The following is a 27568-nucleotide window of genomic DNA, read 5'->3' on the forward strand; positions in this document are numbered from 1 at the left end:
CCAAATCTGGAGGTAGCTAATGATGACAGGAAAGGAAGCCAGCTCTTCACTGTACATGGTTGCTCCGTCCTGCTGACAAACTACAGTTACACTTACAGGTTTTCTTTGCTCAGGAAGATACTGTGTCTGTTCTGTTAAAACAAACAAGCAGAACAATAACAACAAACAGACAGCTTTTCTGTTAAAAACAATAACATAGGTTTTATATATATTTTAAAAATCTACATTAATCTTGACATTTTTATGGTGCTGGGGATTGAACTCAGAACCTCACATGTTAGGGAAGTACTCTACCACTGAATTACACTGTAAAGACTTTAAAGTGATGTAATTTCATGACCTAAGGGAACTGACTAGGCAAAGTAACACATTTTTCATTTCTAAAAATATCATGTTAATGTTATGGTTAAGTACAAGCTTCGGAATCAAATTTTGTTTTGAATTTTAGCTTAGTCTCTTAAATACTGTATGAACTTACGCAAGTTATTCATGCTGTTTAAGTCTCAGTTTCCTCATCTGAGAAAGAAAATATGAACTACGTAAAAAACAGTAGTTGTGTGTGTGTGGAGGGGAGAATAAGTGAAATGATACATATAACACATTTCACATAGTGCTCAACAGTTAGAGTCCACAAATGATATTTGCTGTTGATTGACTCATAGATTATGTTATTAGAGATTGAACTCAGGACCTTCAAAATAAGCTACATTCCCAGCCATTTTTAAATGTGGCATTATGCTCGGCTTGTTTATATTTTTGATATAATTATCTGTGTATTTCTGAGCATTTGTATTTCTTTCAGGTGAAGTTGTAGGGTTGTTGGGACACAATGGAGCTGGCAAAAGTACAGTGATTAAAATGATAACTGGAGACATAAGACCAAATGCAGGACAGGTCAGTAAAACACCCATGAATATGGTCATTGATGCTTCCTTGAATGACCAATAAATACTGACGGCAATTATAAACCAATCGGATAGTCTGTGAGTGATTTGTGTGACTTATGCATTGAAGGAAAAGAATTGATAAAAAAAATTTTCCCCTTAATTTTCCAAAAATACTTGACTGATGAGAAAGACTATTGTTTTTTATACTGAGTGAAAAAAGACAGAGCTATTAAAGGGAAATACAGACCACTGAGATCAGACATCTTTGCTTTGCTGAATTATCTATTCCAAGAACTTGTTAAATTTAATTATCTACTGCAGCATCATACCAGAAACTACTGTAAGAATAAGGCCTGGCCATGTGGTTATAGTAATGAATCTTCATATTTAATAATCTTTCTGTTTATATGCTATAATTAAAGATTCTGTGAGACGTTTTGTAACAATGAGTTCATTAGCAAGAAGAACTGCGTAAGTCTTTAAAAGTGCATATGAAGCAGACTTTCTGGTAGCTGTTGGGGCACATCCTGGCCCAGCAGATGTAAGGATGTGACCAGAAAGAGGAGAGAAGGTTCTAACAGAAGATATTACTGTGAGTCTGCTGAAGTTTCTTGAAGCACAATGATTATGTTGGTCTGGGGTTAAAAGGCCCAGTATCTATTAAGAACATAGACAAAAGTAAGAAAAACTTTAATAATTATCAAAATTCCAAAACAAACACAGAATAATATATGGATTTTACTTGTCTAAACCAATTTGGGTAAAACGAGGGTGGGAGGCCAAAGAAGTACAGCTTCACAGGGAAAATGGCTTCTGACACTTGACACGAGGTCCAAGCCACAGGCGACGTTTGGAAGGGAAGTTGCAATATGGTGCTGATTGTTACAAGCATTCTCTAAATTGCCTTTCCCTTTCCATTTTTGCCTCACACGGCAGTTTGAGCAGTCCTTAAACAATGATGACCTTCCAGAGATCCAGATTGCTCCAGATTATAATCTCTGACCTAAAATTGATCCAAAATTTTGACCATGGCTTGGCATGACACGGGCTCTGCTGACAGCCTTTCACATCCTCTGCGTCTTGCCAGACTGACCTTCAGTCACCTTCTGACTGGGGTATCCTTGGGTTTGATCTACTCCTGTGCCCTGTGCTCAGCTCTTGACACGCTTATTTATCTCTTGAACATCTACCTCCCCAAAAGACCTCTTCCTGCCTGCACTATTTACTACATTAAACCCTCCATATTATTATTAGGCATATTTCCTTCCTTGAAAGGATTAAGAAGAGGCCCTAATTAGTCCACTTATGTATTTACTTGTTAATTCTCTGGGTCTCTCTCTAGAATGAAAGTTCTATGAGGCAAACAACTTTTTTTTCTGCCTCATACTAGGAAGGGACAATATAGCATGGAGGTTAAGGGCATGAGTCCTGGAGGTTGATAACAATTTCAGTTACCATATTATCTGAAAATTTCTTAATCCATGTGTGGGTGAGTTATCTCATCTGTTAAACAGGAATGATAAAGTTAACACAGGACACATATAGGGTTTCTGTAAAGACAATATAGTTCAAAATATATAAAACGCTCAGATTCTGGCATATGGCAAGCACTGAGGACACATTAGCTATTCAAGTTATTGGATAGCACAGAGCCTGGCTCATAAAAAATGAAAATGCTGGCATAAATCAACTGAGTTCCTTTTTAACACAGCACTAAAGATTTTTCATATATCATTTTAGCTCAGAATTTTTCAACCTTGAAATTAATGACCTTTGGGCTGGATAATTTTCACTTGTAATAGGATACTTAGCAGTGTTCCTGGCCTCAACCCACTAGATGCCCATGGTACCCATCCCACCACAGTTATACATACAAATTGTGACAGTGAAACACAGATACAGACATTGATAAACGTACTCTGGGAAGAGGACTGTCCCTGACTAAGAATCACTGCCTCATTGTGAATCAGATCCTATAATTATAACTATTTATGATTGGAGAATCAGAATTCATCTTCTATTCTTTTGAATTTTGGGATCAGTAAATAAATTCAGGTGATGAACAACCAAATAAGCCACCCTGAATTCAACCTTAGTAATGGAATTGGTAATTAAATCTAAACTATAATGGAAGAATATAAGAATATGGAATACTGGCTTTTAAATTGCTGAGTGTTTTTCCATTTTTCAAGAACTATATTCGGTAGCTTTTTAACTTTTGTACTTATGTACTTATATATCCTTAGCATTCATGTAAGTACCTAAAGAGAACTCTCTGATGTATACACTCACATGTGCATACATGCACAACTCTGAACAGAACTGGAGAATGAACTTATTTTGTCTAGGTGATTTTGAAAAGGAACAGCGAAGGGGACGATCTGGGGTTCCTGGGGTACTGTCCTCAGGAGGATGTGCTGTGGCCCAACCTGACTGTGAAGCAACACCTGGAGGTATACATGTCTGTGAAGGGGCTGAAGAAAAGGGACGCCATGGTCACCACTGCCCAGTACGTGAGTGACCCACATGCAATCTGTCTTGGGAGATATGATGTTAATGGAATTTCAAACAAAATTTAAGAACACAAAGTTCAAGAAAAGGCTTTCTAATAAAGGATACCTTGCTTGTAAGAAAAGTACTGTGGCCATCTAGTACCCAGTTCAATATTATTTTCTGTAGCTCCAAGCTTGCAGGAAAAAAAAGTTTGTAGATTATTCTCAATGTAGGGAGAAGCTATTGAAAATACGAGAGTGATATCCAAGACAGATTCATAAAGTGTCTATATTAGTCCATGCTGTGTTACCATAATGAAATTTTTAAGGCTAATTATTCATGAAGAAGAGAAGTTTGCCTCATGGTCTGAAAGGTGATATTACAAGATTGGGTGGCCTCCTTGGTTCAGCCTCTGATGGGGACCCAGCCCTGACATCATCACAGAGGAAGTACGTGGGAGTAGGAATAAGACAGGAAACCAGAGACAGATGGGGATCCCACCATCCCTTCTTAAGGCACACCCAATGACGTAGACAACCTCAGGACCTCCCACTAGGCTTTAAAGGTTCATATCACCTCCTAAGGTCACCACATCACCAATGTCCCAATGCATGACCCTCTAGGAGGCAAACTACAATTAAACCACAGCACATTCTCAATGGCTTCACAGTTATGGCTCCCCTAGTAACTCTTATTTTCTCTACTGTACCATCTTGAGTTGCTTGTTCTTTTATAGCCAATGCCCGTTGTTCCTGAATAACTCACACCGCCTCCTTTAGGTTGGTGGAAGCCCTCAAGCTGCAGGACCATCTGAAGACCCCAGTGAAAACGCTGTCAGAAGGAATAAAGAGAAAGGTATGTGAAGGTTTGGTGTCGCTCTTGGTACCCACAGCCCCGGTGCTGACAGCCTGTCTCTTTCCTTCCAGCTGTGCTTTGCACTAAGCATCCTGGGGAGCCCGTCGGTGGTGCTCCTGGATGAGCCATCCACCGGGATGGACCCCGAGGGCCAGCAGCAGATTTGGTGAGGAGATACATGTGTAGTCCCGTGTGGACTAATGACCCCTGTAACAAATAAATGCCTTCAAAGTCACTGTTTACTGAAAAAGCATAAGCCCCTCATCCACTATAAGAAAAAGTAACTTTAAGGGGAAAATAACCCTACCACCAGTTTTTGTTAAGGAGAAAAAGGTGTACTCCTTCGATTAACTATCCATTCTAAGAATTTTATTTTCTTTGTTAAGTCTTCTGGGTGTGAATGGGGCATATTAAAATCAATCAATTGCTAAATGTTAGTTCTTTCTGCAACATTATCTAACATACATTTCTGTGGAGAATAAAAGAAACAGTCCAAATTCTCAATACATATTCATTAATTATTTTAGGAAATTTCTGCTATTTTTTACCTTCACAGTACAAGTTGTGATTATCCTACATTTTAGTAAGTTCTGCTTTCTGTGTTCTGTCCATCTACTGATAAACACTCTTGAAACTTGTACAATTGCTAAGTAACTTTTACTCAATTTGCTATATTATATGTTCAACCCAAACCTATGGTCAAATTATAAGCAGCAATTTGGTTATTTCCCTGCTTATTACCCCCGCCACATTCTGATTGGGGTCCAGTCCCAATTCACTAATTGTTCCATATTTGCGAGGAGGGAAATTTCTTTTTTTAAATTTCCACATTTCCTTGGACAGTACTTATGTTTATTTTCCTTCAACCTAATTCTAGGCAGGCAATCCGGGCCACCTTTAGGCACATGGACAGGGGTGCCCTCCTGACAACGCATTATATGGCAGAGGCTGAGGCTGTGTGTGACCGCCTAGCCATCATGGTCTCCGGAAGGCTGAGGTGAGTGCTCCTCAGTCCAGCCCTGGACCCACAGGTCACAGGGTATCTCCTCTGTGGAGAGGCTATTTCTGGCTTTGGGGGCTGCAGCCTTGACCTGGACAGCACTGGCCAAGGTATCCTCTCTTGCTTCACCGCCACTTCTGACTTCCAGGTGTATTGGTTCTATCCAACACCTAAAGAGCAAATTCGGCAAGGACTACCTGCTGGAGATGAAGGTGAGGAGCCTGGCGCAGGTGCAACCTCTCCACGCAGAGATCCTGAGGCTCTTCCCCCAGGCTGCTCGGCAGGAAAGGTAAATGCACCTGCTGCTTCTTCTTGGTCTTCGTTTGACTTTCGGTTTTAGTGATGAGGAATAAAAGCTTTTTCCTCCATTCCTTTTTCTGTTTGCTTTTTTTTTATTTTTGTGCTCGAATAACTAGAGAAAGGTTTCATTCCAGAGGCTATGATGGGAGAAGAATGAGATGGCAAAGTGCTGCCTCGGAGACTGAGCACTGTCTTACAAGGGAAGGAGCATTCGTGAGAACTCAGTGACGTGACGGGCCGGGGCCTAGTGTGTGTGTTGGCTTATGTCACCTCAGTGGCTTTCTAGATTGCAAAACAATCCCGTTAGTGGAGATTCCCTGTATAAAGCCTGTACCACAGAAACTGCATCAAAGTGCAGTGTGTTGTGTCTCTCAGAAACTGCATCTTCACCAGTAACAGCAGTTGAGGCTCAGGTAGGGCAGTAGGTTAAGTAATTTTTACCTATATGTTCTTTTCTTCACGTTAAAGTACTCATGGAAAAGTAATCTTCTTTCCTTCTGTTGTAGTCAGGAGTTGTGCGGAGAACGATTAGAATCAGGACATGGAGTTTATAATATTTTATAAACTCCGGAAGTTAACACAAGAAACTGCAGGAAATCTATCTACAGTGCCAAAGACATAGAACATTTAGTCAAAGGGCCTAAATCCCACAGCAATGTCCCACATGAGTCCAGGTGAAAACCCAGAGCTCATGACAATGCCTCCCACGAGTCCAACTGAAGGTCCAGAGCCCACAAGAAGGACTCATGCCAGTCTCTTATGGATCCATGCTGGCAAGGCCCAAAGATCAGTGGTGGAAGCCAGAAAGTCCATGCCAGTGGGGTGAAGGAACTGTGCTGTTGAGGGTTCTACGCTAGAGCTGAGAAGTCACACTCACAACAAAGACCAGGGCTGTCCTGAAAGGCACCACAGCCATCCTCAACGACACAGAAGGCCCAGAGCTCCTCCGACGACAAACACAGTCAGGTACCTGCCAGGAAGCCAGCGTGACGAGTTCATCCTGGAGACCAAGCAGCACATGTCTTCCCCTCCAGAGCCAGGAAGCAATGCTCGATGTGAGAACCAGAGCTTTTCCAGGAGAACCAATGGCTCAAACGGCAACATGTAGGAGAACCCACAATACCACAAAACAATAATGCATTAATACCATCAACGCCCTCCTTCTCCTTCTCCACCTATTTACACTGGTAACTTTCCTCAGGTGGAGCATCTACGCTCAGTGCCATGCTGATATAATCCAGCTGGCACTAAGTTGACCACCAGTTCTTAATCCATAACAGTTTCTTTCTTAAACCTTACTGCTGTTGATTTCTTTCCCTGTCTCCTAATCTTTAGTAGACTGACCTCTAGTTGATCAAAGTGTATTTATACCACTATGATTGTCTCCAAGGCCACACATATGTGTATATTTAAACAAATTATTGTCAAGCTACTGCAAGAGAAATAGGTAGAAATCTTAAAGACTTAAGTGTATGTAGGGGCTTCATGAACAAAACCCAGATCACCTGGAAAGATTCAACAGTGGGAGTCAACAATGGGATCTCATCTTGTTAAAAAGCTTTTGCACAATAAAATAAATCATCAATGGAGTGAAAAGACAACTCATAGAGTGGGAAAATGTTTTATCTAGTTGTTCCTCAGACAAAGGTCTTACATCTAGACCAAATAAAGAATTTAAAAACTATCAGATCCCCGAAATTCAAAGACTCAATTCAAAACTGGGCATCTGAGATGAATACACATTTTTGAGATGAAGAAATACAAACAGCAAATATATGAAAACATGTTCAGAATTATTGCAAGATGCAAATTAAGCAACATTAAGATTCCATCTCACTCCAGAAGGAATGGCTGTCATCAAGAAATCAACCAATAACAAATGCTGGAAGGGCTTTGGGGAAAGAGAAATGCTTTTCCATTGTTGGTATGAGTGTAGACTGGTACATTTACTGTGGAAATCAGTATGGCAATTCCTCGAAGAAGTGGATTAGAGGTTCCATTCAACCCAGCTATTCCTCTTCTGGGTATCTTCCCAGAAGAATTAAAAACATACAACAGTGAAATATGTGCACCCACGTTTATAGCTACACACCTTTAAAAGGTAAATCTTGGAAAAAACCCAAATGCCCATCAAGTGAAGAATGAATAAAAACAAAGATGTGGTCTTTTTCTACAACGGAGTACTACTCAGCCATAAAGAAGAATAAACTTGAGACTTTTATAGATAAACTGACCCAACTGTAGATCATGCTCATAACTGAAGTAAATCAGAGATCTGAATGTAAACATCATATTATCCCCCTGACATGGGAAACTGAAAGAGTAAATAAAGTCCAAAGCATACACTGGATACTGGGGAAAAAACTGTTCAAAAGGGAGGGTGGGGAAAGGAAGGAAGGGAAGGGACTAAAACCACAAGAAAGTTATTCTACTAGTTTCTTTTAGTTGATTGAAAAGGAATGTTTGTGCTAATACCATTTGCAGAATTTTTTATGCCCATATCTTGTACTCTTGAGTATCTACTTTGAAGAAAACAATATGTAACATACTAATGACTGTTATTTTTCTCTTTTGTCTTAAAATTTTGTTCTTTTTTCCATAAAAAAATTATTCTCCTTTTAAGACATTCAGCAGCAGAGCTGTGACCTCCAACCTGGACTTCAGCCTCCCTATTCCCTTTGCAGGTACTCCTCCCTGATGGTCTATAAGCTACCTATTGAAGATGTACAGCCTTTATCACAGACTTTCTCCAAGTTAGAGATTGGTAAGTGATTGTTTAGAGATCAGACTCTAAGAAATAGGAAAAAACCCAAACCAACATTAAAAAATTCATAAACATAGAATTGTGATTCTTTTTTCCACAAATAAGACTTTCAACATAGTGGTTCTCAAAAAAGGATGATTTGACAAATCATGGGAATAATCCATCCTCACCACTAAAGAATAGAGACAGAGCCCAGCAGGCATGAAATGGATAGGGACCAGAGATGATGTTAGACACCTACAATCCCCACAGGCAAGAATGACCTGAACCAATTGCCATGAGAGCTGAGGGTCAGAGACTTTGCCCTGGCTCAGCAAAGTTCTAGAGGAAAGAGACCTTTGACATTCAGAGCTGGAGAGTCCACAAATTTGTGCAAACAGAAAAGTATAAATTTGTTTTTGTTTCAAGGTATTCTTGGATAGCATCTTATACTGATGAGATGGCTCTTCTGTCTTGCAGTAAGTGAATCAGTGACTCTTTTTAGGCATTTGCATTTGATCTTCACTCACTGCACTGATCTCAGTGGGCTTGGTTTTTGACTGTCATGTCAGGTGCACAGGCCCTAATGAGTCACATTCTTCCCCCGCGGCTCTTCTTGAGCTATGCTTTCTGACTTCACATATGTTTGCAAAAGCATACAAACCGCAGGCTTCCGGGATCCTAAAGAGAGGCTTCTACCACAAGGCCATGTTTTCCATATTGATCATTTTCCCTTCATTGTCACCTTTGCGTCACTCCAGTGGGAAGGATTTCCACAGTGGTATCTCATGTAGTTTGTAATGAATTAGTATCAGGGAGATTGAGAAAGACCGCTCCCTAGAATACAATTGAAACTTTCTTCAAAAGCCTCCTTATATTTTTGCTTTCCAAAATATTCTCTCCTGTTCCAGATTGCTCATCTGCTTACTTTACTACAACTCAGGTTTTCATTTGAGGGGAAAAATTTTTAATGATAATTTCTCACTCTGTTATATGAATATGACACAACATAAAAAAATGCACAAACAGAAACATGAGCTACATTTTTTTCTCGAACTGTTACTAGGCATCATTATATACATTGCAATGTGTACATTCATAGTATGAACTAAGCCCAATGCCATGGAAGCAAAATGCCCATCCTATGCCACTTCCTTTTTCTGGGTGCACTGGTCCTTCTTCCACACCTGATCGCATTTACGCAGTGCAAACTCTAGCAAAACTTGTGTTACATGCCTCTCTCAGGTCAAACTTTCCTCCACTTTGGAGATCCGCAGCTGGAAAGGTGGCCTGGCTCAGTGTGTCTCTCTTATTACTCTTTTCCTTTCTTGACTGATAGGCTGATGTTCTGAGCCTCTTCAGCACAGAATGAAAGGAAAAAGGAGAAGTGATAACTATCAGCAAAGGTTGACTGTCAGAGCTGTAATGTGACAGACATCAGGGTCTCCTGCGTAAAAGTGAAGTTACAATGCAAGATCTCATAGCTAGAAACAACAGAACTATCACTACATTAGGTTTGAAGGTACAGAAACAGCGAGTGGAACCCGCGGATGGACTCATGCAGAATTTGCCACCTTGACACAAATAGTGACCTTCTGTCCAGGTATACACTTGGTGTCAGGGAGATAGTGAAAGAATAAATGCCTTGAGCTCCATTGGCCCCTGTCCCTCCTGCCAGGCTTTCCATTGGTAGAATCTGGTAGAAGACATCTCCTAGCCAGCCTCTGGGAGGAACAAGGGCAGGCATAGACACACACATAGCAGTTTCCCAAAGCAGTGGAAACCGTCCCTTAGTACACCTCCTTGAAAGTTCTGGAGCTTCTAATGGTCTTTTCCAGTCTTCTGGTGCTTCCATCAAAACTCTAAGAAAGTGGGACAGCATTTCCATCCTGCTGAACTATTGTTAGTTCATTTGCATTCCCATATTTAGTACAGAAATATTTGTTACCTTATAGTTTATACTCAAGGTTATTTTTTATTCAACGTTATTTTTAAGGGTTTTTTTTTAAACCATGGCAAAGTAAAATTCTCAAAAATGTCTCTCTTTGTGTATATATATATATGTGTGTGTGTGTGTGTGTGTGTGTGTGTGTCTATGTATGTGTGTGTGGTAATGAATATTCATCTTTGCGCAGTTAAACAGGACTTTGACCTGGAGGAGTACAGCCTCTCGCAGTCCACCCTGGAGCAGGTGGGTCCATTTCAGTGATCTATCACCCAGGAAATTCAAATGTCAAAGTGGGCTATCTTTTGCACATGTTTGGAGCTGTCGGAGGCAGCCTGTCATCCCTTTCCTCTCAAGTTTTTTTCTCCCATTACAGGTTTTCCTGGAGCTCTCCAAGGAGCAGGAGCTGGACGATTTTGATGAGGACCTGGATCCCTCTGTAAAGTGGAAACTCCTCCCACAGGAGGAGCCTTAGAGCTTCAGATGTTCTGCTTCTCTTCAAGTTTTTTGAGACAGTGTTGTAAAGTGCTACTAGGCCTTATCGCATATGGTATAAATTACTTTTGAAACTCATGTCATAATTTTTTTCAACAGTATAGCTAGACTGGTGGGTAAAGTTAGCAACATCAATGATGAAGCCTGAGATTAGACCATACGCCCCAGTCAAGTTACCAGTGAGTGCGTCCTATTTCACAGGTTAAATTTAAAATAGCATTTGTGATAGATTTGTTTACGTGTCTGAGAAGGGTACAAAGACTTGTTTTCCTTTCCATGAATGTAAAAATATTGAATAATGTCTTATCTTTTTGATTAGGTGAGGAACAAAATCAGACATAATATTGACATCATGGGAAAGATATTACCCTATAGCACATATTTTGCTTTTTGTAATTTTCTTCCCGTAACAGGTTCGTAATTCCTTGGTTCTTTATTTAAAATCATTTTCAAATTTTAGTTTGTAGAATTCTGTTATCTACTGTGACTAAATGAATTCAAATCCTGTTAAGATGCATACTTGCAATATGGATCTGAATATTCAAGCTAATATTCAAGTTAATGAAATATATTATGATAAATTTTTACATGCAAAATTCTCATATATATATGAGAATGTTGTACTCATGTAAAGCACTAAAAATTCATTATTTCATTGGTCTGATTTTACCATATTTATCTACCTAGCTAGCTAGCTAGCTAGTTATATTATGGCCTATAAAACTAGTCACCATGTAACACTTTAAAATCAATAAATAAACTTGTACATTCAATTTAGTAGCATTTCTGTTGTTATTACCACTCTTACTGTTACTAACTGAACATTCAAAGACAGTTATGGGAAAAATCTTTACTCTTATTCTAATCTTTCTTTCATATTTTTAGTACATGAAAATAATACATGGCCATCAATTTACTCATGGGAAAGTTTAACAAAGTGACTCAGATTTCTTATTTTAAAGAAAGGACATTAACACTAGCTCTACCAACACTCTTGATTTTTATGAATTAGAAATTAGTTGATGCATGTGAATCTGTTGAAAACTACAGTTCACTTTATTTATATTGACACTAGAATCAATGTTCCTTACAATAAGCCAAAATTGTACAATTATTGTATCAAAAGTATTTCCCCCTAAATAAATCACAACTTACTAAGACTTGGTTCAGTTGTACCATAAAAATTCTGTTACAAGTGGGAAGCATTTTAGTGAAGATTTTTTTTCTTTTGATTATTTTTTTCTTTTCTTCTTTTTAATTTTTTCTTTTGGTACTGGAGATTGAACTCACGACCTCACTCTGGCCAGGCAGGTCTTTACACTACTGAGCTAAATCTCTGTCCCTGAAGAATTTTCTTTTAAAGTGACAAAGTGTAGATACACCATAATATGAGAGATGACAAAGGAATGTGCAGTATATCATTTTGACACCCTGTGGGCATATTCTTTAGGCCAAAATCAAAGCAAAGCGACACCAATAATTTGAGTGAGAAAAGTATCTATCTCTATCAATCCCTAAAAGGAACTAAAATCTTAAATTTAGATCACAGAATTCCAGAAATGTGACACTTGGGGAAGCATAATAAAATAATGACAATGTTATAATAACTTATAAGAAGACTAAGAATACACTGTTGTTAGATTTTGTATCTATATTGACTATTTTGTAGAAGCTTCATAATAACATTGAAATAATTATTTTACTTTTAATTTATTTGGAAGGCGGAATTTCTAAAATGATCCACTGTCTGTGGACCCCCAGTCTCTGAATCCTGTGGATATGATGTGCTATTGCCCTGACTATGTCTGCTATGATGTGTGAAACACCTTGTATGAACATGGAGAAGGCTATTAGGGTGGGCCTGGATAGATTAGCTGATGTGACTTAGTTTCCTGGTCACTTAAAAATGGAGTTTTCTCTGGATAGCAAGGGGAGTCATGGAAATTCAAAGTAAGAGAAGGATTTGAGGCTCTGTCTGTCTTTAAAGATGAGGTAGAGGCACAGGGGAAGGAATGTGAGAGTCCTCCTAGTTGAGAGGTAACAAATAGAAGGAGAAAAATGGATCTGTCATTAACTACTTGGTGTCACGAAGCTACTGCAATTGTTGGCTATTTGCTGTGTTTTACATCAGACAGCAGTGCACTGACTATCGCAGTAGTTGATGCCAAGAAAAAGGTGACATGAAAACCCTGGAAGAAGTGGTTCTTCTGAAGGGTGCTGATTCAATTACCAGAATCACTGTGCTAAGCCAAGCTGTCTGTTCCCGGTGTTACAAGGGTGACCATTCCCAATGAGACACTTAGAGACACCAGGCTGGGACTGAAAGACAGCAAAACAACCCCTGGACACCATAAACTGTTACCTTTTCTAGCACGATATTTTACTTCTCTTCCCTTGTACATTGCTCCATAAACTGTCATGAGACCATAATAGAACCACAGAAGCAAAATGTTTAACAAAACAAGTGAACTGTTACCCCACCACCACCAAAAAAAAAACCTTTAAAATCCTCTGGCTTCACTTGCTCTTACTATACGTAAAGATCATTCATTGTATATATAGGTGATATATAGGTGTCGATAACAGTTGCCTAGATTATTTCTCGGGACCCTAAAGATTGCTTTGCTGAAACACTGACTTCTCACATGAGCCTATGCAAATATTGGTGACTACCAATGGGAAAAAAGGTTTGATGTCTCTGTCTACATTTTAGGACCTTAGCCCTTGTGTATCAGTCAGTGATCACTACAGAAATAAATTTAATGCAAGATATATAAATAAAAGGGCTTGCAGGGTAGGCTTATAATGGCCACTCACAGAGACAGGTGTGGAAAAGTGCTGTCGGCGTGATGGAGATATGAAGGATCCGGTAGAAGGTCGAAGGCCTGGAGCTCACTGTGGAGTCCTGGGCAAATCTGTATCAGGAGGCTGAAGGGTCTGCAGTGGAAGCCAGGAGACAACACCCAAGCTGGTGGTAAAGACTGGAGCTCCTCCAAAGAAACAGAAGCCAGCCTTCTTCCTTTGTTTCCCTTTCATTCCATTCAGATGACAAGCCTACCCACAGAAGGTGTTCTGTCTTCATTAAATCCCTTTATTAAACTATATGCCATTATTGAGTTATATCAGGGATGATTTCATGCCTAGAACTATGCTGATACAGTTGAGTAGGGTTTACTTACTTAAATTAACAAATCAGTTAACTATCAACATCTTGTGACAAATTCTACTTACTTCTGCATGAAGATCTATTGATCACTTAAAAATGTTTCACCCTATAGTGCTCCTTGAGGCCATAATATTAAGTGAAATAAATCAGATATACCACTGCAAATATCACATACTTTCTCTTACATTAAAAACACAAAAGCATGAAAATAACTTAAAGGCATAATAAAAGATACACAATAGGAAAGAGGGAGATGGATCTTTTGCAAATAGAGGATCTAGAGAAGTGGGGCGGGGGAGAGCAGAAGGGGAAATAAAAAGAACTAAGTTGTGTTATGTTCCAACTCGCCATGATGAATGTAGTCATTCTGTATGTACTGCAAACATATCAATAAAAATGAAGAAAGCAACCCACCCACCTTACTGGTAAACAGCCATGTCCCAAACAAGCGGTGGGTGATCCAGGAAGAAAACCAGTCAGCGTCTCCCATGAGCCTATGGTGCACGGGCTGAGAATCAAACATCCCACCATTAGCAACTGGGAGCCTGAGGTCTGAGCATCTCTTGGCAGGATGACCATATGCAATATAGCAAATATGGGGGGGGGGGTGATTCTTCTATCATCTCTTTGAAGGAAAATATTGTTTCCACTGTTTTGTTCTGATTAATTGTTTTTCTCTATTCAATATTCTGTTTTGATAGGTTTTATAATGTTCTATTTTTGGTTTGATTTTGCTATACCTGATTGAATGGACAACTATTGAGAAGATAATGAGATATTCTACAGTACCTATTACTGTTACCCTGGTATCCTACTGTGAAGTTCTGTACCAATTTCACTGCACTGTCTCCACTGGCTTTGTTCTGTCTTGTTCTGTTGTATTTTACTACCTTCAAAATAAAAAAAAAAATAATAAAAAGTAAAAATAGATTTAAATTTCAAAAATGACTATACTGCAGAATGAACTTGTCCTATTATCTAATGGAGCTGGTGCGTCTTAGTTTCCCTCCTGTCCTCTTTTTCCCTTCTATCCCTTGTGCTTCTTCAGCAGGTGCAATAGCTTAAGCACCTTCAACCCTATCGTAAGGCCTGGACCAAACCACAAAGCCAGAAGGTTTGCACAAAAGCCTGACGAGTAACTTGCAAGCCTTACAACAAGTTCATTGTGACCACAGTGAACACTGGGTGGTCACAAGAGGAAACACCTTTTAGAATGGTGGCTCCATCTGAGCCTTCTCCTACCACAGTAAGGTCATAAAATCTTGTTGCTGTTTTGTGCTGTGAACAGCTTGGCCTCTTCTTTACCTAATGCTGACTTCCTTCGGGTTTAATCCTTGTTCATTTCAAGCTTCCCTCCTACTCCAATAAAGCATTCCTCTTCCTCTTCATTCCAATAAAGCAAGAATACATGTGCTGGCAATATTTGGCCCCATCTTATTTCTATTGTGCCCATTTTCAAAGATTATATTGTCTGCGGCCACCACAATTTTCCTGCATGTTTATCTGTGTTGACTCTGCTTGTTGATAGCATCTTCATTCCCAGTCTGTACTATAACCATCTCCTAAGTGTCTACCCCAGAGAAAGTAACTTACCCATTAAGGTGCTCATATAAATTTTCTCTTGCTTTATATCTGTGGAAATTTCAAGGCAAGAGAGTTAAAATAAAATCGTTCATTTAAATCACTACCTTGAAATAAGACTCAATGGTAATAAGAACCGTGAGAATAATAAACCCTAAAAGTCTAATTGTTACTGTAAAAAAGAGAGGAAAGTAAGGTGGACTAAGGGATATAACCGCAGCTATGTTCGAGTGTGTAGGATGGAAAACCATATAACTGAGCTTTTGTTGTATCATTGAACAGAACTGTCTCCAATTTCACTGTATGAATGCCCACTTTATATGCTTTAATTTAGTGATATGGACAACTGTTTCTGGGAAGATAATATGTAACCTATTAACTGGTGATTTCGTACTATATATATATTTTTTTCTTGAAATACTGTATTATTTGTACCCTTTTACTACATTGTTTTTTATGTCCTTTCTTTTTTTCTTCTCTCTTTAAATAAAAAAAATGAAATAAGACTCAATGTAAATTGCAAAATATATTTTAATGTCTCCTCAAAATCCCTCTTTGAGTGCAACTGATGCAATCACAGCATAATTAGAGACTCATAAAAGTAAGAGAAACAGGCAGCTTCCTGGGTCTTCACCTGCTACTTATTAAAGGCATAATTTGTAAACCCTGAATAGCTAGGAATTTAAAAGTCATTTTTTGTATGAACCTTGACTCTTCACTTGGACCTATGGATAGCCAATAGGTTACATGCAAAACAAAGTTTGGCTTAAATTTTTTAATACTTTGTTACTATAAATCTTGAGTCAAGTCTCTTCTCAGTTCTGTATGTAAATACGTTAATCATTTAGGGAGTATGGGTCTAACAGTTGGCAAAACAAGCCTGGTTAGCTCTGAATTTATATATTCTTACCCTGTTCAAGATTGAGGCCACCAGGTTCGAGGACTTTCAGGATCTTCAGTTTTGCCCTCAAGTTTCTATTGATATGAATATAAATTCATCACCTAAAAATGAAACCACTCCTGAGCCAAAAAGATTCCTGAACTATGACATCAGGAAACCACACATAGGCCAGGGAGAGGAAAGTCAGCGTCTCCTGAAAATCAGCCATGCTGGGACTTAGGGGACCAACCAAGAAATCAACCAGCCATCCTTCCTGGTACGCTGTGCAAGCTGTGTGCATTCCAGGAAGAGAAACGACAGTACCTCCCGTTGAGCCTGCTGACATGCAGGCTGAGAATCAAACACCATCCATATCCCCCACCTCCCACCCTTTTGTAACCCGTGGTTGTGAAGACAGCCTGAGTTGATAGCAACTAAGGTACATAAAGCAACTAAATGCTTCTATGGTTTGGTTGATTATGCAAGCCTGGGGCCAGGGGTCTGAGTATCTCTTGGGAGGATGACAGTATGCAATATAGCAAATATGGGGGATTTCCTTCTATTTTGAAATTCAATATTGTTTTCACTGTTTTGCTTTGTTTTAATAGTTTTGCTTTATTCAGTGTTCTGACTTGATTGGTTTTTGGTGTCTTGTTTTTGGTTTGATTTTGGTATACCTGATGGAATGGACAACTATTGTGAAGATAACAAAATAGACTATGGTAGCTATTATTGTTTTCCCGGTATCCTGCTTTGAAGCTCTGTACCAATTTGTTGCATTGTTCTGATTGGCTTTGTTCTGTCTTGTTTTGTTGGATTTTACTATCTTTAAAATTAAAAAATATATTTAAAAAAACACTCAGTGAGACCCCCCACACACACTCACAGACTCATTGTCTAAAGCTGGCTATCTTACATTGTGGGTAGACCTGTCTGAATCCCTGTATCAGAGTGTGCCCCTTCCAGCTACCTAAGCTACAGTTCTTTATCTTCTCTCTAACTTTCCAGTTAAATAGTTTCACCCTTGTAGATTTGTGCTTTAGTTTTAATTTTCACTATTACTAAAGGCAGGAACCCAAGCTAGCCAGCAGCAACAGTTACAATTCTGTAACAGCCGAGTACAGTGGGCTGGTCTCTGCTGCAGAAACTGGCTGGAAGTTAATAAAAGGAAATAGTTCAAGGGTGATCTCAGGAATTCAGTGTTCAGTAGGCCAGGAAAATTGCAACAGTGCTGTCTCCAAAACACAAACTTACTGGGAGTTTTCAGAGCAGGCAAAAAAGTTCAAGTATAAGAAAAAAAAACACACCAGTAAGAAATGTGAACCATTTTCTCGGAAGTTACAAAACCCAGACTGAACTGAGTTTGTAGGTCACTTTCTTCAGATACACCAAAGTAAGTTTACCTTAATTTTTGTGTTTGTACTATAAAATTAAAAATATGTTTCCATATACCAAATATTAAATATCTGTGGAAACTTTTTAAAAATTATGATTTAATATTTCCAAATATCAGCTGGCATACCTGCACAGAAAGGACTCTTAAAAATAAATATCTTGTTAAAAATTATGACTATTATATCATGATGATTGTATACATATGAGGAAATTTGACAGCTGCAAATTTGCTGGTGTGTAGATCATGAAAAGCTTAGAGCTTTTGGGTATGTTTGAAATATAACTCTGAATGTAAATGCATTTGCAAATATATACAGTATACGATTTTATCACACAGCGATTTTCAGGCTTTTGTGTCCACTAACTCTGTGAGACATTTTACTGTTAACATTTAGAGAAATGTTTTTATGGTTTCTGCCTCTTAGTCTCAGACTGACAGTTTTCAAATGGAAGACACATTCTTGCATCTTCTACTCTTGGCATATAAGTGTGCTAAATCAGATTGAGAAATGTGTACTTTTTATTACAACTGTACAATCTCAAACCCACTTCCTTTGCCACTCTGAGTTGTTTGTAATTAACTATCTTCCTTTCTTAGGGTGAAGCAAAAGAGTTTGTTCCAGTTTTAACATTAGTGTGACAGGAGAAAATCCAGAATCTTTATAGTTAGAGGTGAACTATGAAATTCATCATGACAAGGCCATGCCTTGTTGTTTGTTAGAATGCACTAGAGAGTATAAATGCACTAGGGAAGAAAAGTGAGCATGGGAGAGACAGTTTAAGGCACTCGTTTATGTTACCACTGCTTTCATAGTCAGGAAACCACAGATTCTCTGTGCCCAACAATCTCTTCAAAAGTACCCTCACTGTCAGAAGCAACCCATGGGAATCCTGGAACCCTGATCTGAAGCTTTATTTTTCCCCTTGGATTCTCTATGTAGTTGTTGTTCTGTGGGCTTTCTGTATGGTTGTCTCCAACATCTGTTTCTACTAGACTAGCCTCTCAGGCTTGCTAACCAGCCATGTGCAGGTTTCTGGTCTGGCAGTAGCCTCTGAGTATGCAGTGACCAAGTGCTTTCCACTGAAAATTGTCCCTGCATTTTTTGCCTGACTTTTGACTCTAGGAAGTAGCACCTCCAGTGTGTGGTTATATCTCATGAATGGGATGAGGGCTTTGGGCAGGGACACACTACTCCTATGTCTGTGAAAATATTGCAGAAAAATTGCTACCCGTTCTGTAACAACATGGAAACCAGAAAGAGATTACTTCTGGCAAATTTCAGGATCTAGAAGCCGATGGACACAGGCTAGGCCAGCATGGATCTGCAAGTTTTGTGCCTTAAAATTCCGTTCCACTTATATAAGCCATCGTGTAATGTTTCACATAAAACTAATGTTCTTTATAAAATAACGGTTTTTTGTAATTCAGAGTAAGAAATTTATTTTCTAATGCAAGTGCAACCTTTTATGAATATATGATGAACAGTTACTCTCCTTTATAGATAAAGTTTTTAGGAAATGCCAAGCACATTGTACTTGCATAGGGTTTGTTGATTGGGCTTATTACATGTAAAATTCAACCATGCACTGACACCTTTCCTCTCGGTAGATAATATATACACTGTCTGCAATAAAATCAACATAAAGTCCCACATTTCAATGGTTAGTTTTGTTTGTCAACTTGGCCAAGTTGTGACCAGTTGTTTGCTCAAGTATTAGTCTAAATGTTGCCAAGTGGTATTTTTCTTAGGTTAACATTTAAGACGATAGATTTTGAGAAAGCAAATTACTATCCAAAGTGTGATTGGATTCTACTTACTCAATTAAAGGCCCAGAAAACACATACTTTCCCCCAAAGAAAATGGCATTCTTTTCAAGATTTCATCCTACAAGTCCTGCCTGAGTTTCCAGCTTGCAGCCTTGCAGAAACTGGACAAGAATGCAACACCAATGCTTCCCTTAAATTCTAGACTGCTGGCCTTCTCCACAGATTTTTAAGTTGCTATCCCTACAGTTGAATGAGCCCAATTTTTAAAAGTCAATTAATCTCTTTTCTACTATATTTAATGTACATCCTTATCAATAGATGGCTAGATATGGATATCCCCTCTTGGGTATGTTTCTGTGGAGATCTTTGACTAACAAGTGCACCAACTTTTGAGGCCCCCTCCTCCCCTTAGCACCACATTCATTCAAGTGTAAATTGCTGAATATCATTTGCTGTTTCTGCCATAGGAGGGAACTGATCTACACTGTACCTCTACTTCCTGATTACTCATTATCCGGGTTCCTTTCAAGATGCTCCAGATCTAATTTGCTTTATCTCTAAGTCTTTGTACTGTCTACCTTACCAATACCATTTACCACTCGAACCACATGTGCACAGGCACACACACATATGTATACACACATGTATACACACGCACACACACAGAGCAGAAGTGCCATTGGTTCACTTCTTGGAAATTATAACTGCTTTACTCTGCCTCTCAGGGTCGTGACGACTGGACCTGCCAAGCTTTGAGCCCACTGACATTCACAATATGGACTTCCACAGAGGTCTTGGCCTTCTGTTTTCAGCAGGCTGCAGCTCAACTTTCTGTAGCTTCCAACTTAGGAAGCATCCTTTTTCTGAGGACAATGCACAGTACCATGCTTCAACACATGTTGTAAAGGATTACTTTATTTCCAATTTGCAAAATAATATTTATACAAACACTCAACACATAGTATAACATCCCAGAAATGTTACATTGTTATAAAAGTTGTTAAAGCAAACTTTTCTTTATCTTAATTTGTTTTGCCTACCAAAAACTAAGCGTGAGTTAATAGTACCAACATAGAATGACAGCTGACACTCCTGGTAATAAGCACCCTTCATCCGGCAAACCTATTCAAGAGAGTGAGTACTCAAGTTTGACTCACATTCCACTATCTGCTTCCTCAGTCTAAGGCTTTAAAGTAGAAAATACTATTTGTCTCCATTCCCAAATTCTCCAAATAAAGTACATTCATAAAGCACATTTAACATACCAACCCCCAGATAACAATAACAATACCATACCAATAACAATAACAACATACCAACCCCCAGATAACAATAACAATAACCAATTCTTTTTTGTAATCCATGTCATTCTAATTCTTTTTGCTGGTCAATGACAGGAAGCTGAAGAAGACAGGTCAAAGTTAATGGGTTCCTAACCAGCTCAAGACTCTGAATTCATCTGAAGGAAACACTTTCCACCAGTTCCAGCACATCGCATACTGTGGTCTTTCCATGGTAACTTGTGAAGTCAATATGTTTGATTCAAATTATGATGGTCATAAAATATCTACTTGTGTATTATAAAAAAGAGTAGATATTTTAGTAGAGAAAATGGAACTAAATTTCTGTACAATGGTAAGGATAATAGTGATTGATAATTCCATAGCTAGTAACTGCAATTCCTTTTCTAGGTTCATCACCCAGATACCTTGTCACATGTGACAGAGAGTCATTATATTTATGCTATAATTCTATTTACATTTTCAAAAAGTTCAGAATAATTTAGGTCCACAAATCTAGTATTTTTTCTCTTTTAACAGTATAATGTTTTCTTAGAAGAAATATAAAGATTAAGATTTCCCAGGTAAAATGACATTCTGTCATATCTTCATGTCCTGTTAATATAAGTAAAATGACTTCTGTTGAAAGTTCACAAAAATTGAAATCTGAAATTGGTTTCAGATGTATCAGCTTCAAAAGATTTGTATTGTACAAAATCTAAGAACACAGTTGCATTAGTATGTGTCCATAGAATTAATAGATGTATACACATTTAGCAAAATACACTGTTGAAAAATCCTGGATGTGGAAGGAGAGACAGAAGGCTTCAGAGAGATATCTAATGATTAAGCATACACAGAATCTAAGCATCTTTTTGGAAATGTAAGGTAATAAGGATATGAATTATTTTCATATAATCTCTTCATATGAAGGTTTTAACCTCTATTTCTCCTTCTTTAATTAAACAGCAAAATGGTGAGAAGAAAGATAAATGTATGTCAATAAGCATGGACACTATTTTGCAAGCATTTGCTTAAAAAATGGAGACTAAAAAGGGATACTTTGATGGTAAGACTCAATGTTTATGTTACTTCGCATGTGTGCTATTAAGACATGCTTCACTCTGTGGCAAATGTGCTTTATAGATTGCCCCTGAAAAGTAAACCACACTTCTATGAAGTGAGTGCAGAGACAAAAACTTAAAGGCTAAGTATAATAAAGAAGACAGCAATTGAGATTCAACAAATATTGTAAAAATTTAAGAAAACATTTTTAAAAAGTAATTAGTGTTATACTCACTAATGCCAAGATTAAGATGGCCATGAATTAAGACTAAAATCATAGTAAATTGAAGGCATGATGAACCTGTAACCCAACAGACACAGTCTCAGGGAACAGGGACTTAGTTCGGGATCTGTGCTTTTTCCTAAATGATCACTCGGTTTCTTAAGAAAAGAGAGATTTCAGTGTTGACATAATATGATAGAGAAAAAAAATCATCATTATTTCTTATAGTCATGTAAGTATCAGACCGGTATAGGTAGGTAGAATTTGCTTTTAAATTGTGATTGTGCTAAGCATATATTCAGTGAATTCCTTTGTCAGGCAAAGAATTTTGGGAATTTAAAAACTGAAAAGTGATTTGTTATTTGTAGTTTGTGTAGCATACCAGGCCAGTATTGTAAGATCCCTGCTGTTTTTAAGTTTTCAGTCTTGCTGTCTTAAAATGTAACCAACATATTCAATATTTCTATAGAAACAATGCCTCAGAACTGTCTCCTGCCATACATGCTTGCAATAAAGTCAAACATGTTGGTGGACCAAGTTATACCCCTAATCATAGCACAATGCTGGGTGCCTCTGATGTGCATTAGAATCCAATATACTGCTGCTAGGTTAGAGAGCAGTCAACTTCACGTCTATGAAAAATTCATTGGAATTATGTTCCAGCTAAACTTCTGGGGTTTGCATATTTTAACACAAGTGCATATGACAATAGATGAATTAGAAATTTAGCCAGACAAAAGCACAGCTATATGACAAAACAATTTTGACTGACTTATTTGACATTATTATTTTCTTGATATTTTCTCTCTGAGTATGTAGGAGTGGTATACTCAGTGATTTTATAAGTGACCTTGTTCACATTTTCCAAAATTCATAAAGTGAATGATTTTTCACCAATGACTTCTGTGGAGCTGGGATGTACAGATTCATTCGATGATTCCACATTTGTGATTGCATACACACCATTCAGCAAAACAGCCCAAGAGATAATGAATAAAGTCTCTTCTGCCTCCTTCACAAACAAAAGCAGTTAATTTGTAGTTAATAAATTGTTTGCCATCAAAATTTCCAAATAATATAAAATGTTAATATAAATTCCATTATTAAATAAAAGGCCTCAAATCATTATCTGAAAATAAAATTAAGCATGGGAAAAGAGTGCTTATAGTGTTCATTCTCTAAACAAAAGAAATAACTAAATTATATACAGATTTTGGAAACACAAGACTGTGGACTTTTCAAACTCTGGAGTGTTGATACTGATATGAGGCCCTGCTGTTCAAGTAACTTTCAGAAGTCTTAACGGGTTGGCTCTGTTCTTGGCCAACAAGCATTTATCAATGCTGTTTCTTGGATTTTCCAATCAAATCCCCTCTTAACACTCAAAAAAGATTTTTCCTCTTCAAATGTGAGCATCCCATCTACATGTATTATGTGTACTTAAGAAACTGAGGCAGGAGGATTGCTATGGGCCAGCCTGGGCTAAATAATAAGTTCAAGACCAATCTAAATTACAGAGCAAGGTACTGCCTCAAAAAAACATAAAAACTAAAGAAACACTAAAAACTTCTGTCCTTGCTACAGTTAGGCAGCTCTCATAAGAATGTAAGATGAGCACTATAGTTGTAAATAGAACTTGACAATCATTTTATTTCTTTTTAAAATAGCTTTGGACTTGAAATAGCTGTTATTTATTGTGAATCTTTCATTGCTAAGTGACGGACAGACAGTCCTGACACATGTAGTTTTAAGCAAAAATGTAATTACCAACCATACTTATTCTAAACTTCTTAGCACAGTTTCAAGACTTTAGTTCTAACCGAAATGAGAAACACCTGTGAAAGAAAAGTAGCTCTTTCACAATATTCCAGCTCATAGGTTCGCGGTTTCTGCCCCTCCCACCACTGGTGTGAACCTCCAAACCACTTAGTGCTAAGAAAAGAGGAGGTGTGGTGTCACTGCTAAATCTCGAAAGGCCTAATAGAAGGAAGAAGGAAGTTAGGAGAATAAAACTGACAGCTTTTTCTTTCTTTTTACAGGCACATATGTATACCTGATACTATCCTTTAACATAAAAAAAGGAAAAAAAAAACCTTAAAATCATCCATGGAGATTATTCCATAAATACGATTTAGATTTCGTTATGAAAACATCACAGAGGGACATTAACATTACCTTGGAATAGCAAAAATTTAAGAGCACTGTTCTTAGGTGACCTGTAGACTTCCATACAAGTTGCTGGAAATCTATAAACCACTCTTCTATTTTTAGACAACTTCTGCCCACATTGGACCATGTAAACATTAAATTTGCCTTGAATTCTGACCCCCCCCCACCAGAAACAGAGCCTGTATTCAGAAGTTCCCCTTCCCTGTGGATGAGTGCAGGCGCCTACCATAGAGAGATTCTGTGGCCAGTTCCCAGATGATGCTGGGCTCTCCTCCAGGCCAGTGCTTCGGTGTATGCTGCCAGCCAGTGGATGTGAACGATCCCAAACTCACTTTCCTGTGGCACCTCATCCAACATCAGACCTCTCCCTTACAGCTAAATCTGCATCTCTACACTGTGCCTCTCACCTCCCAATGCTGAATCCACTTCTGATTCAAGTTCATGCCCTGATATGAATGTCCATGAAAAGTCCACATTCACCCTGTACTGAGACATGTTTGGGCTCATCCTGTCTTTCACAGATGTTCTGCTGAGATCCACAGTGTTTTGTAGTATGTTCAAATCATACTAGGAACATTTTTAAATTTGTATTTTAAATCATCGATTTTATTTTTTTAGAGTCAATGCTTCCCAGCTCCTGACAATGTCTGCTATTAATATTTATCTTACCTTAATCTATGATCCGTGAATCAATTTATAAACTAATCTGAGTCATCATTATAAGTGAAAACTACAGTAGATAGGAGCTCACTCTGTGTTGCACAGTTCAGTTTGAACAAACATGCAGTATCACTTATGCACCATTACAGTGTCCTACAGTATAATTTCACTGTCCTAAAGTTGCTACATGTTCCATCTGTGATACTCTCTACTCCTCTTGAAATCCCAAAAATCACTTTTTACTCTCTTTACCATTATGCCTATTCTGAAGTATTATAACATTGAAATCATACAATATTCAGACTAGACCATAAGATTATAGAATCATACTAGCCCACTTTTAAATTAGCCTGCAACATTGTAGAATCAGATGAAAGGGGATTTGCTTAAAGAGTTTTACATTCTGTACCTGAAAAACTAATTTGCATTGCATGCCTGGGAATTGCATGAAAAATTACAGTTCAGAGTAGTTTTACTATCAATTTTCTGCAAGTTAACTTCTGCCTCTTAGATGAAAGGAAATGAGTCAGCTTCTTAGTTTTTTAGGTTTCTCTTCTGCAACATAGAAGGAATAGCAGTGCCTATTCTGTAGCATATTGTGAGATGTAAATTAGCAAATGACTAAGATTTATAAGTATTATGTAAAGTAATAAGTATCTGTATGGAAAGTAGGAAACGCTACGCAAGTTACCTATTAACCATAATATAGAGTCACTAACTTCTTAATTGTTTAATAATATATTTATATTAATAGTGTCATTTGCAGTAGTATTATTTGATTATTAAGCAGTTTTGAGAGTACAGAAAAAAAAACTAGATTTCCAGAGAAAATATTAACAAGGAATCAAAAATAAGTATCTTACAAGGACTAGGGGAGATAATTTTGCAATAGTAAGAGGCTACAAGTTATTCTATCTGACTAGAACACAACTTTCAAAATATGCAGAATATTAGGTGTCCATATAAGGAGAGAGAAGAACCTCATTGTTAGTACTCTGGAAAAGCAGAAGTAGTATAATAAAGATAAGGAATAATTTCCTATTTTCATAAATATTTATGAAATTATTTTTACATCCGAGACCTTTTGCCTATGGTGAAAAGAGCCTAGCATTGACGTACAGAGGCAGGGCTCTATGTATTCCTTCCCTCACTGAATCCAAACTCCTGTTTCTCTCATTTTCCAGCAGAGAAAAGCAGGATAAAGCAGTTTTGTAGATGGCCAGAGCTAGAATGCGGTGGACACAGTTCCTAACCAATCCTGTAAGGCTTCTTTCTCTCCATGCTTCCTGAAGTTTACGTGCTCCATTTGTTTTAATCCTAAGAAAAGGCACATCTTCCTTCTGTTCCACATAATCAGGCTCTGTTTATATATCGCAGAAGGTTCAATGTAGAACTGGTGCGTGAGGGAGACAGTGAATGAAGGAATGGTTAATACTAGTCTCCACGTCGGGTACTCACTTGTATCTATCATCAAATGCTGAAGTAGCCCTTTGTTTCCACATCAGGTTCTCCTGGGGTTTGCTTTATGCAGGCTTTGTCTTCATTCTGGCCCTTTTCTTGGCATTTATTACAATATCAGTCCAATTTATCATCTCAACTGGCTTCATGATGGTCTTCAGCCTCTTTTTCTTCTATGGGCTCTCTTGGATGAGTTGAGGAATAAAATTTCTCTCTGTCCCTCTTTCCCTCGAAGAAACAAGCTTGATTTTCTCACATGTTCCTTTTCAGCTGGCATGAGCTATCTGTGGATGGGCACTATTTGACTTGGAGTGCTTCATGGTGCCAATGTGTAGTGTAAAGCATACTTTTATATATTAAATACTTTGTTTCACTAATAATTATCAGAATAATATAAACCAACTGAATCTTCTCTCATTGTAGATCATTTTAGCTTTCCTGATGAGTGTGTTGTTAAAGAAGCCTTTCCTCACCTGCTTGGTTGTTTTCTTTTCACTGTTGTTGGGGGACCTGGGGTACATGGCATTGTACAGATACCTTCTTGTGCCTTTGGAGTGGATTTTAAGTTTATTTAGCCCTTTTGCCTTTACACTCGGAATGGGTCAGGTGAGCATTTATCTCTACTAGTGACATTTCCCAAACATCATTACTCTCAGAAATTTAATAGTCTGGGGCCAGGGATATAGATCAGAGGCACAGCACCTGCCTGGCAAGCATAAGGTCCTGAGTTCAGTTCCCAGTACAAAAGAAAGAAACAAACAAACAAACAAACAAACTTAACAGTGTGTAGTCAATGTCCCATATTTACATTTAGAATCCTTTTGCCTCTACTGAACAAAATGCTTGTGGGGTTACAAAGATGAGTTGGAAAAGCCACGAGACATTTTCTTCTAGAAAATATGTTCTTTTGTAAGTAACAAGAGAAAAATGAAGAGGAGACTCACAATCAGTATCAATGTGTTTCATCTGCTCCCAAAATGGAATTTGTATTGTAAATTGAATTTTAACTTATTCCATACTCATTTCACTTAATGTTACAAAACTGTTACATGATGCAATTCTCAAAACTAAAACACAAAAGAAATTAAAAATAATGTATCTTAGTCAAGTATTGTCTAAGGAGTATTTTTTCATTACTAAAATATCTTCTCTTTCCCCATTTTCTTATGCTAAAGAGTCCATCTGTGCCTCTCCAGTACACAGTG

The 27568-nt window shown here is 38.0% G+C and overlaps 1 protein-coding gene and 1 long non-coding RNA gene across 6 annotated transcripts in view; both read left to right on the top strand.

The window, feature by feature from the left end:
- Positions 1-11491, top strand: part of Abca9 (ATP binding cassette subfamily A member 9) — a 58420-nt gene extending 46929 nt beyond the window's left edge. For all 5 annotated transcript variants that reach the window (XM_023563085.2, XM_013147621.3, XM_003465233.4 and 2 more), the window contains 9 exons: positions 803-894; positions 3236-3396; positions 4160-4235; positions 4307-4401; positions 5113-5232; positions 5384-5524; positions 8220-8299; positions 10414-10469; positions 10600-11491. In XM_023563085.2, the coding sequence (XP_023418853.1) occupies positions 803-894; positions 3236-3396; positions 4160-4235; positions 4307-4401; positions 5113-5232; positions 5384-5524; positions 8220-8299; positions 10414-10469; positions 10600-10698 (920 nt within the window). In that variant the 3' untranslated portion in view covers positions 10699-11491. The remainder of the gene's footprint in view (positions 1-802; positions 895-3235; positions 3397-4159; positions 4236-4306; positions 4402-5112; positions 5233-5383; positions 5525-8219; positions 8300-10413; positions 10470-10599) is intronic.
- Positions 11492-17589: 6098 nt separating this feature from the next.
- Positions 17590-27471, top strand: LOC111755521 (uncharacterized). Its single transcript, XR_002790075.2, has 4 exons — positions 17590-17738; positions 20906-21023; positions 21758-21857; positions 24116-27471. It is a non-coding gene; the product is annotated as an uncharacterized LOC111755521 (long non-coding RNA).
- The last annotated feature ends 97 nt before the right edge of the window (positions 27472-27568 follow it).

This window comes from Cavia porcellus, unplaced genomic scaffold (assembly GCF_034190915.1).
Source record: "Cavia porcellus strain 051 isolate PalLab524CR breed Dunkin Hartley unplaced genomic scaffold, mCavPor4.1 scaffold_32, whole genome shotgun sequence".
In the NCBI taxonomy this organism is placed as follows: domain Eukaryota; kingdom Metazoa; phylum Chordata; class Mammalia; order Rodentia; family Caviidae; genus Cavia; species Cavia porcellus.